Source organism: Cuculus canorus, chromosome 4 (assembly GCF_017976375.1).
Source record: "Cuculus canorus isolate bCucCan1 chromosome 4, bCucCan1.pri, whole genome shotgun sequence".
Taxonomy (NCBI): Eukaryota; Metazoa; Chordata; class Aves; order Cuculiformes; family Cuculidae; genus Cuculus; species Cuculus canorus.
Genome location: NC_071404.1, coordinates 25,930,597 through 25,942,619, shown reverse-complemented (window position 1 = coordinate 25,942,619; position 12,023 = coordinate 25,930,597). Strand labels below are relative to the sequence as shown.

The 12,023-nt window shown below is 39.9% G+C and overlaps 1 protein-coding gene across 12 annotated transcripts in view; it reads left to right on the top strand.

Moving 5' to 3' along the window:
* APBB2 (amyloid beta precursor protein binding family B member 2) overlaps nucleotides 1–12,023 on the top strand; it is a 190,632-nt gene that overhangs the window by 66,763 nt on the left and 111,846 nt on the right. For all 12 annotated transcript variants that reach the window (XM_054064384.1, XM_054064380.1, XM_054064386.1 and 9 more), the window contains one exon: nucleotides 6,779–6,888. In XM_054064384.1, coding sequence (XP_053920359.1) covers nucleotides 6,843–6,888 — 46 coding nt within the window. In that variant the 5' untranslated portion in view covers nucleotides 6,779–6,842. The remainder of the gene's footprint in view (nucleotides 1–6,778; nucleotides 6,889–12,023) is intronic.

Below are 12,023 nucleotides of genomic sequence, written 5' to 3'. Positions count from 1 at the left end.
AACGGTAAAGAAATATCAGTACTGGTGGGTTTGTATTGCTTTATAATTCTCTTCTTCTGTCCTCACACCGTGGAACCTAGCTGAGCTCATCTTTTGAGGGCTTTGTAGTAACCATGGAAGTTAGAAACAGCATTGGCTTGAAATCCTGGTCTTCTGTCAGTAGGTGAGTTCTGCTGTGATTACTGCTCTTATGGAAGGGTAAAACATGGGGAGTATGGATTTGATCATTTTGATGTCAATGGGCAAGAAGAATAAACTGAGAATTTTTGTCTTGAGTAACAAAATGAAGTCCTTCTCTTAAATTACACTTCAGTGTTTAGTGGAGGATACCAGCAAGAAGAAGGGTGGTGGTGATTTTTTTTTTATGTCTGAACAGCTGATGTATGTTTTTGGTTTAGCAGTTACATCAGTTTGGAGAGAGAAGCTGTAGTTCATTCCAGTAGTTAATTGAGAGCTGGCAAACATAGAAATGATGACATTTTTCTGGAGTTTCCAGTTGTGTTTTGTCTCGGCTTCCAAGTTTTGCATTCATTCTTGGAAGGATGGCAGCAACATTATGTTTTTTGTACAGGAGGAGCATAGTGGCATGTAGTGATGAAATGCTGTAACAGAAAACCTAGCTATACCTGAAAAGCTTCCCACAGAAAACAAAAGCGCAGCGGCATCTCTAAGTACAGAAGAAATGAGCACTTTCTCATTTAGAGTTACTGCCGTTACCTGACAGTCAGCTTTGAAAAGTACTTTTCACAGATCTTGGTGTAAATCAGATTCAGAGTGCATCGCTGCAACCCTAAATATCACCCTCTTGTCTTAGGCTGTACAGGAAAATTGGTATTACCTGGAGATGATTGCTTTGATCGTGTAATGCCTTTGTACTGCAGCGCAGCTCTGTGGCTTGCCAGGCTTCCTTCTGGCAGGCAGCCCAACCTCACTGGAGCCCCAGCAGCTCAAAGCATGGCATTAGGGGTCTTGTCAGCCTTAACTTTGAATTATTTTTTTTTTCGGTGTGTGCAATTAAATGTACTTCTAACTTAAAAATCCTCTTGAAGAGCAAGTAAAATTGAGATTATTGGCTGGTATCGGTTCAGGTAGCTGCACCGGAGTGAATGAAGTGATCTTGATTTGTAACAAACTGCCAGTGCTACAGACAGTGTTTTTCTTTATGTTAAAATATATATATGGACTGTATACTTCCACATAAAATGTCCTGATGTTTTATTTTAGTGTTTGGTTGAACAAAATTTGCATTAGCATAATAATGTAGAATAAACATATATAAGGGGCAGGTGTGTCTTACTGAGAACGTATCTCCTGTGGAAGGGATTAGGGTCAGGGGACCACAAGTGACTTGAATTCATCTCGCTCTACATGATCTGGCTGCAAAAATACTAAAACAGTAAATTTCAGGAAGCCACATTTCTGATGAGTTGGGGACTCTGTGACAAAGCCACAGATATGAATTAGAGACACTAGAAATTTTGTGCAAGTGACTGATTATATCCCCAGGAACAGAGTGGGAAATAATAACATCCATCCCCACATAGTGTAAGGGAACCTCAGCTAAGTGAACGGGTGACACAATACCTGGAAAAGACAACCAAGAATAAGAAAAGCCCTCATGAAAGGCTTTTCAAAAATGGGGAAGGACAGAATCCAAACAGGAACTTGTTAGGGGGAAGTTAGAAGCACAAAGGCTGCAGGAAAGTATACAGGACAAAGGACTGCAAGTGAGAATGATTGATTGCATGAAAAAAGAATTTTAGTAGTGTGAATTTGTTGGAAGGAGAAATGATGGAGCTGCCAGGGTTTTTGGGCAGAACTTTCCAGGTCTCTGGATTGCACTGCTTCCTAGATAGGTCCAAGTGTGGTAAACCAATGGTGAACGCGGCAGAGCTGGAGTGCAGGCACAGTATCCCCTCAGCTGCAGGGTTGTAGTTGTCTTTCTGGTTCCCAGAAGGCTTTTATCCTGCACCAGTGAGCAGCAATGATGCGGAGAGAGCCCTTTGGTAAGAAGAGTGGATTTGTGCCTCTCAGCAAAGGCAGTGGGAAAACAACCTTTTGGACATGAGTGCTTGCTGACAGAACTGGAAAGGTGGATATCTCTCTTGGATAACAGAAGACTTTTTTTTTTTTTTAAAGAAACGAAAAATATGACAATGCCTTTTTTTTAAAAAGGTGGTAGTTATTATATAAAGAATAATGGATGTGAATCATTAATGGCATCCCAAAAGGTCAAAAAAGGTCACATGTGCAATGGTAGAAGATATTTGGCTAGTAGACAACACTATGCTTTCTCCAGTTGGCAGTTTGGCTTGAGAGATCCACATCTGATATCTGTTCCCAGCACTGAAAGTGAAGGTACTGTCTCTCTATGTGCCTCCAGAAATCAGTAGCACAAATTCCTAATGGCCTGGTTGTGCACTTTGCTTGCTTGTTTAAATTGTGTTTCACTAATCTTGTCCTACAGGTCATGCTTTGAGTGGCTGCTTTGAATGCAGGTAAAGTGAGCAGCGGTTAACTATGAGAAGCATATTTGCATCATATATGCAAATATGTATTTGTATATACACATAAATTTGATAAATACACTTATCTCAAAATGAGCCATCCACCACCTCAAAGGCTGACTTTTGTGGGGGTGTTGGTTTTTTTTTAAATCACCTTCCAGTGTCTGAGGCCTTTGCAATAGGAGGCCTGTTTTATCTAGGACTTAAGGCCCCTGTGTGTTTTTAAAACAATGCAACGCCGTTCCTCTTACACATTCCGTAGCAGGGCTGTTTCCTAGTAGTTAGCAAGACTAAAAGTGGGATTGTGTTATTTGTTGGAATATCACTGAGAGAGCACTGGAATGTAATTTCTTGAGCAGGTATCCCTTGAGAAAAGTCATGCAATAAACTTTTTTCTTTCCTACCTGTATATAGCTGTTTCTTGCGAGCACTGAGTGATGTAGTCAGTCACCCTTGGATGACTTCTGTTGGTAATTTGCAGTCATCTTTTTTTGTATCTGATTTCTTGGGCATGTGAAGGTAGGTCTGCTGGCAATCTGTTGGATGAAATAGAGCAGCTAGTATGAATGAACTTTTTATTTATGTTTGAACACCCCCATTATTTGTAGCAAACCCTGGTTGTAGTGAAACAGGGAAGGTGAAGGAGTCACCTGGTCATTTGTTGCCCTCATAAACAGCAACATGGGTGAATGAAAAAATTTGGATGAAACCCAGAAATGTTTCAAAGCCCATTAGAAGTATGGAGGTTGGACTATGAGTAGTCTGTCCTCAAACAAAAGGTAATGGAATTACTTAAGCAGACCTTATGTTGTGTGCCTGCTGTATGTACATAATTCTTGATTTGACTCTCTTTTTAAAAAAAAATAAACAATAAAGATGCCAGAATTTAGCTTTTCTTTTTTTTTTTTTTTCCCAGTAGTGCCAGAAGGTAACAAGGTAACAAGTAAAATGAAACTCTGATGTAGCAGTTCTAAAAACTAAGGAATGTGAAAGAGCTGCAACAAAAGAAGCTCTGTAATAAAAATGGCTTAGGAAGATAAGTCCTTCAGCTAAGTCATTACAGGCCCCTCTAGAAGATGACTTATGCCCTCATTATGTGTGATGATGGTGGCTGCTGTCACCACAGCTCCTGGAAAAGACTCGGCGTAAGGTGAAGTGGACGGGGGTTTCAGGTGCTCCCCTGGGTAGCAGATGTGCAGTGATGGTGCTCAGGTTTTATTTCCATGGTTGTAACTGCTTGCAGAGTGGGGCTTGTCACCTGAAAAGAATCAAGTAATATGGTCAAGAAAGGACAAAAAATAAATCTTCAGGCAGAGCCAAATCAAAGTGGTTATTGAAGAGAAACTCCTAAGTCTGTATGTGCATTTACATATATATAGTTTTTAACTTAACTATAAAGATGTAAAAATCACTATTGGATCTTTCTAAAGGAATATTTGAGACCTCCATCCTTTTTGTTATTTTATTTTCATGGATGTATATGGAAAATCAGTGCTATATTTCGGATGCTTTAGCTATGGCATTTCTGTGGGCGTTCCCTGAGCTAATTGAAGCTCAAGAATCCCTTCAGGATTCACCTGGGTGAGTGGATGTATTTAAAAGGCAGGTCGCTTTGGCTATTCTGGTCACAATTCAAAGATTACTCTAAAACAAAAGGAGAAAAAGAAACCCATGCAACATCTTCATTTGTTTTGATCTGGATATGTCCCTGCTGGTACATACAGACTAGTATCGCTGTTGTTTTGCAGGACAGCTTAGCTTCACTGACTGTATGGCACTTGCTTCTAAATTGACTTCTGATAGTTGGCTTTAATCCAGGTTGTAAATCTGCAGTTCCCACTTCACACAGAAACTGATGAAAACTTTGCTATAATGAGAATATATCTTTACATTAGCCTTACTGATGAGATTTCTAGGGTTTTAAAATGTGGTATTTTAAATGATTGTTCCTTCGAGCCCCCACCTGGCCTCTCCAAAGAGTGATTTGTTCCCACAGTGGGCACATTTCTTTGGGAGAATTGTACTTCATATTAATTCAGCTGTTTGAGAGCATAATTGTGGGGTTTGGGAATTTTAACTTACCTCTGTTAGGCTTTTTTTTATTACAGTATGGCACAGAAAGCCCCCTTTAATGCTGTGCTGCTGGGTAGGGAAGGAATAGTGTCTCTCAAGTGTAGATAGTTGATATGATTTTGTGGGTGTTATAACTGTAGAAAAGTGTATACCTTCTAGAAAGACAGGAATGCATTTATGAAAAATGGGTAATCTTGCAGTTCACAGAATCACAAGGTTGGAAAGGACCCATTGGATCATCGAGTCCAACCATTCCTAACACTCCCTAAACCATGTCCCTAAGTTCCATGCATACTGATCAAATTCTTTCGCAAGCTGGGGAAAATAATTGTAGATACTGTCATCTGGTTTCAATTTTTGTTTCTCCTAAGTAAATTTTTTAAAAAATCCTTAACAGTTAAGGATTGTTCTGTTGTATTCTGCAATGAATTACGAATCTGGTGCATAGGTATTTGAGGGGAGTAAAAATGTTAATGAATTTAAGGTGAAGAGAGATGTAATTTTTGCTACTAATAAATATGGTGTGGGTTTTTTTTTTAATTCCAAGGAAGAGGAAGCAGACATCTGCAACTCATTTCCTTGCACAAGATTGTAATATGTTGAGTTAGGACACCACAGAAATATTAAAAGGTTTGTTTGGCCCATGGCAAGGAGTTGTCCTATATTGGCCTGCAAAAGAAATGCTTTTTTTTTTCCAGCTGAATGTTAATTTTTAGTGTTTACCACTCACTTTCCATCTTAACAGCCAGAATTCTCTGTTTATTTGCAGGAGAATGATGTCTCATTGATTCACTGAGCTTTCTTCATTGAGAATAGTTGAACAGGGCATGCTTTGTCAGCACGGATTTGGAAAATAGAGTTCTTTAGTAGTTTTTTGCGTGGTCAAGTATTCAGCCTTCTAAGTGTCTATTTTATAAGTAATCTACAGAGGCTGTAGCAATGTTTTGTGATTGTATTTAAAATAATTTTAAACATAGGTTGCTGTGGCTCTGTTCTTTCCCCTTACCCTCACTAGCTACCAATAGTAGTGTGACAGCCATGAGACAGTCCAGAAGGCTGATCTAGAAGGAAATACTACTTTATATGGAGTTTTCAGATGCATTGGTTCCCAGACCAGCTCACCAGAGAGTTGCATGGATGCTAATACTTATAAAAGACTTATGTGCTTCTGGAGTAAGCTCATATTCTGCTCAGTCGGGAATTGACATATCTGAAAATTTGTGCAGATCTCCCAGTTTCAGTGCAGTGCTATTTAATCTGTCATAATATTTCTGTTTCCTGGATGGAACAAACTTGTGCTTGCAGCTGCCCAAGACAATAAAAATCAGTAATAAATTAGGAAAAAAGCTTCCTGGAACTTGTTGCTTTTTTGGCCCTTCCAGCAAAGGAGAGAATGAAATAAAATGAAATATGTCTTTATAACTTGTGTGGCTGACAATACAATGTGTGTCAGAAGACATCTGAGAACATGAAGGCTATTCAGACAGACTAAGAAAAACATAAAGCTTAAAATCAGCTGAAAGCTGTATTTTAGTACAAAATCTTACACTGAAGAAAGAAGCAATGGAATTTGGTTTTAGACTAAGAGATTTTATGCTAGTTATTTGACAAGTTCACTGGCATTTCAGTTAAGATTCTGTATTTGTGATTTGTTCTTGCAAACTGACTGTAAGATGTATCACGTGTTTCTTGTTTACTTGTCATTTTGGTACTTCAGGAAGGTTGATACACTACTAAATAGGCTGCGTTCCTTTAAGGACACTTGGTTTTTAGAGGCAGAATCAAAGCGATCAGTGTTATGGAGCATGAATAAGTTTTGCTTCTATAGCAAACTGTTCATAAACTTGTTGCTTAATGATGACATTTTTATTAGATCTTGCCTACTAGCTAACTATTTAAAGACAAAAGCAAACTCTTGAAATATTCGTTGTTCTGTCTGTATTGTGGGCCAGAAGAAGCTACTGTATGACCTGAGACTTCTTTGTGCCTTAGAATTTATGTGAGCTTATTAATGGAGGCCAACCACTAATAATAAATTTCTGCTGCACGTATAGCACAACAGTTCATCTCCTCTGACAATATGACTACGAATAATTTATGAATGTAGTTATCCTGAAATTTGTAGGGGTCATTAGCATTTTAATGAAAAAGATACAGCTGTTGTACTAAATCTTCACTTTTTTTTTTCCCTCCCTCAGTTAAACGTTTCGATCCGTACTTTGAAAGTGGCTGACAGCGTGCGGTAATGTGCTGACTGGCACTATGGGCAGGCGATACCCAGGGGCTCATTATCGGCCAAGCAACTCGTGTACGTATGCAGTTGGTCTAATTTATTTGTCACTTTATTACTTTTGAAGGCTGCTAAGTTTATAAATTTTGAAATAGTATTTATAAAGGATGCTGACATATTCTAATCGATGTCAGCTCTCCTGTGTATGTGCCCAAATGGTAAGTATATTGATTTATGGTTAAACTGCAAGGGTGTTTTCTAGAACTTCCTTTAAAGTGGTTTGTGGTATGACTTGTCCAAGTCTACTGCAGTGTGCTGTGTTTTGTGTTCAAGGCCTTCAACTTCATTTATTATAGGGTTCAAAAGCTTTGCTGCTATTCCTCTTCACTCCCATCTCAAGTTTTTAGTACCAGATACCTTCAAATTAACAAACTGCTTGAGCTTATACTAGAATGTCAATGTGCTCTATAGCTTTAATTTCTTACGGCTGTAACTAACGTCTCCAGATTACTTATGTGCTCGAATTCAATGTTATTCAAATTGTTTTCCCTCTGATCTGTATCCTATAGGTTATATTACATTTTCTCTTACTGAACATTGTCTTCTTTAAAAGTGAAAGACAACTTCTAAAATTTATCACCTGCACTTCCTTTAAGTAAGCAGATGTCCCTCATGCTAGTGCAGATGGCAGCAACCACGTCTCAGTGGTTCCCCAGTGCAGTATGTGTGAAATGAGCTGATGTGACCTTCCCTGGAGAGCTGTGTGGGGTAGCATCCCAACTCCAGAAGGCTTCTGCTGGTCCTTATTTGCTTTCTGTTGCTCCCTCAGGCTGCTGAGGTGAAGCTGTGGTAGGCTACCTTTTGTATTCATTCTTCTTTCTGCTGTAGCAGAAGAACATGCTCCCATGTGGCCTTTCTTGGCATCAAAGCCAGCTTAAGAAGTCTCACTTCTGTACGATATATTCTGTTCCTTTAAAGACCTTAAGAGCCTCAATGACTTCAGGCATCCAGCTCTCCATGAACTTGTGTTGGCTGATGCAAGCAGTGAACTGCAGTGAGAGCTTGCAGCTGTGGCACAAGGACTTCCTATAGTAGTTTTGTCATCAGGCACAAAGAACTGCATAGCGAGGTCTTGTATTCAGAACTTGACTTTGTGGGGTTTTCCTTGACCTCAAGGCCAAATCCTAGGAAGCAGTAAAGGATGTTTACTCTCAGCTGCAGACTAGTCACATGTCATGATGATGTGTGTTAAAGTGGCACATTAGAGCAAACTTAGATATTAATTTTCTGGAGAGTTTTTCTTGGGTATTAATGTCAGGATAATGTCTGTACTAGAATAGATGGGATAAATGTTGTTACGGTTTTGACAGATCTCTAGTGGTCAGGTGCTGGAGTACAGAATTGGATTGATCTGTTTGAATCACTCAACATTAAATCTAAACACTGGCCTTCAAATGTGTCCTCTAGGCACACTGCAGGGCATGATATCCACGTCTCATACCTAGGCTTGAAGTTCAGAGCTTTAAAATGATCTAGTGTAGGGGTAGATAATCAAGTCTTTTCCATTCTTACTTAGAGGAAGCAAGTAGTAGGCATTAAATTCTTACTCAAAGAGCCTAGTCTGTTTTTCTTGTTGTCTAATAGAGCAGTTGCAGACAGCGAAGAAATGGAATTGTTTGGGGAAATGCTGGGGTTGCCATTATCCGTCAGGGCTGAAACTTGTCAGAATCAATTGGTGCCAAACCTCCCTCTATTTTAAGATGGAGAAATCAAATTATCTGCTTCATGATTGTCTACTGGAAACCTGGGGACGGGCTCTTTCTCAGGGAGTTCAGTAATGGGATGAGAGGTAATGGTTTTAAGCTGAAAGAGGGGAGATTTAGATTGGATAATAGGAAGAATTTTTTTCCTTGAGAGGGTGATAAGGCACTGTCACAGGTTGCCCAGAGAAGTTGTGGATGCCCCGTCCCTGGAGGTGTACAAGGCCAGACTGGATGGGGCTTTGAGCAACCTGATCCAGTGGAAGGGATGTCCCTGCCCATGGCAGGGGGTTGGAACTAGATGACCTTTAAAGTCCCTTCCAACCCAAACCATTTTATGATTCTATGATTGCTTTATGCTTTTGTAAGCAGAGTTTTCCTTTTCTTTAACCTGTCAAAGTTTCCAAGACAGGAAACTTGCTTTATTTTTTGGTTTTGTTACTGTGTGATTTGTGCAACTTCCTGGTGCCTAACTTAATAAGTGCATTGGAGATCCAACAATAATGGCATTGAAATCGCCTGGTCTTTGAGAAATCTCTGATAGCAGATTAGATCTCAGTGAAAGTGCTAGTAAAATATATCATTTTGCTTTTGTTTTCTTTACAGAAATAATACGTAATTGCAGCATTTCAGGTATTATATTTCACGTTCACAGTTGTTGCAATCTTAAAATGTACCATTAAGGACTTGTTGCAGACTTAAGTCTTAGTCCTTGACTTTTATCTTCTGTCTGTACCTCCATATATGCCTAAATAAAATCTGTGAAGGAAAGAACTAGGTCTGTGTAGGGTATGGCAGTTGTCTTGCTTCTTTGGTGGTGAGATAGTATTTCATCCATTTATGGCAATGACTGTATTGTTGAATGATTTCATAGATTTAGTAACTATAATAATAGTGCGTGGTCTTAGGAGAATAGGAAAAGGTTTTTTATTCAAGGAAACGCATAACAGTTGAAATAGAAGATGGCTTATTTGAAGCCCAGTGCTAGAAAATTTATTTGAAATACAGGTGCTGAAGATATAAAAAACAGCAGGATATTTAAAATGTAAAATTGAAAGCTGTGGATTTAGCAGGTGTGTGCTAGTTTAGTCTTTTTGAAAGTGTAATTAGAGAGCAATGGTGACAATAAGCAAAGCAGTCTTGGGTGTATCCCTGGCTCTGTCTAGCACTGCTTGTCCAAACCGAGCACTCCCTTGTGTGCTGTTTTGTTGGATTTTATTTTTTCTCTTCTGTGCTCTTCCTGTGAAAAATACAGACTAAGGATGTATAGTCTCCAGCTACTGAAAGCTAGGTTTTGTAAACAGACTTCTTTCACGAATTTCTCCTGAGCTTCATTGATATTCATATTTTTCCAATATTTGCTCATAAAACCAACTTTTCTGCATGGGCTGCAGCAGCTCTCCTGAAAACATGGCTTGTGTGTTTATGTAGCCTCACCTTTTCTCTCATACTAATAAATTTGGTTTTGTGCACAGACTAAGAGGCTTTTATGTGCCTGGAAAAAATTTTTAACAGGTTGTCTATGCATATCCTGCCCCAGCATAATAATTAATTTATTTTAGTTAGTTCTTAGTGTTTTTTAGTGTTTTTATTGTAATCTGAGCAAAGAGTCTTGGAGAAAATGGAATTTGTCCTAGTGCCATTCGGCCTGCGTTAAATGTGCAGGAAGGATTTAAACCGCAGTAATAAAATGCACAGTTTTGTGAGAATGCCTTTATGTAGGAGTTCGTGGGTGGTAATTTTCAGCAGCTGTTGACCTTTGGAACATGCCAGGTGCAGAGGTGCAGTCCTGCGGGGGCATGTCGGTATTCACTGGGAGGAAGGGAACTGCTTGCGCCTGGAGCTCCACGACCAGCCCTCACTGCCCACAGAAGACAGAGCCACATCTCCAACCCTTAAGCCATCCTCTTGATTTGTGACAGGCAGAGGTGGGCTTCCATTTCTTCTGGAATTGTTTGTCATCTCTTATTTAAAAATCACTTGGAGTAGGAGCCCATATAGAATGATTTATTGATACAATTCTGCCAATATAATTATTAGAGCTGACTGGAGTTTGATTGCAGAAACTCCTCCCAAGCAGACCTTTTTGTGGAAATACTATTTTGCTGATATGTTCATAAATCAAGGACAAGGATGAAAGGAAACGTCTCTTGTGAGAAGGCACCCCTGTAGACTATGGAGAGGAGAGGTTTATTTCACAGTCCTTTCTCATCTCCCATACTAGAGCTACTCTTATAAGTAATTCAATATACTTGAGGGCACAGAAAGCAGGATTTATGTCCCTCCAGGAATACTTGAATTGCTGCTCTGCTTGTGTGTCTTCAGCTTCCCAAGGAGTGCCAAGCTGTAATCTTCAATGTCCTGGGGTGTTCCCCTGCTGCTGGTCTTGCGGTGGGGCTGTTGCTTAGTAAAACTGCTGAAAAGTCTTAGCTTCCTTGCAGTGAAATATGGAAACAAATGCGAGAATGGTGACATTATAAATAATTTCAAACTCCTGAAAAAAATCCAAACTCTCAGTCCTGCAGCCAGTGCCAGCAATTACATTGCTTTGTTAGTCCAAGATGAATCAGTGTGAAAGCATACTGTGGAATGGCTCTGTTGGCTTAGCTTCCAGCCACTTCCAGAGTAACAGAAAGCTCACCCAAAGAGGCACCCTGAACCCCAAGGAGAGGCGTACCCACTGTGCAGCCTTTGCACAGCATCCCAGAAGATTATGTATCTGCAAAATCCTGCCTTTTTTTTCCCCAGAGGCAGATAGCTTGCTATAAACAAGAATCAAGTTCTAGCACTGCTCAGGTGGACACTTTTCTGTAAAATTGCTAAAAAGCTCTGCGTGATCATTGGTTGGCTGAGGAAAAGATGGGAACACATATGAGTCATGGACTTAAAATTACAAAAGCACCCAATGACACATATATTGCTCTCCTCGTTGAAGCTTCTCTTCTTTGTTTCTACCTTTCCTAGGAAGCTATATGGGGAATTGCACAACAGCTTCAGTGAGGCCTCTTGGGTGATCCTAGTGGAGCCCCAAAACACATGCTGGTTTCCATGGGTAGGAGCAGACTTGGAGCCTGTGGATAAAAAGCTTTAAGAACCATGTATGACTCTGTGCGTTGTCACTTCTGGTTTAATTATTTGCATAGTTAAATACTACCCATATCCCAGGGCTCTGACAGGTCCGTTTCTTCTTCATGGTGAGACCAGAGGTAGAGTGCTCTGAAGCTGAACATTTCCCGGTGACTCTGCTTGGGGTTGTGCATGTTCATGAGGAACCACCATGGTATTGGATATGCACCGTGCGCTTGCCCTTGTTTTATAGGAACCAGATTCCCTTTGGTGTTGGAGTGCTTTGTGAATATTTGTGAGTTTATAGATTCAGAAAAAGGAGTAGGGGATTTTGGCTAACACATCAGCAACCTGAGACTCCTTGTTGACATTCAGGCCAGCAATGCT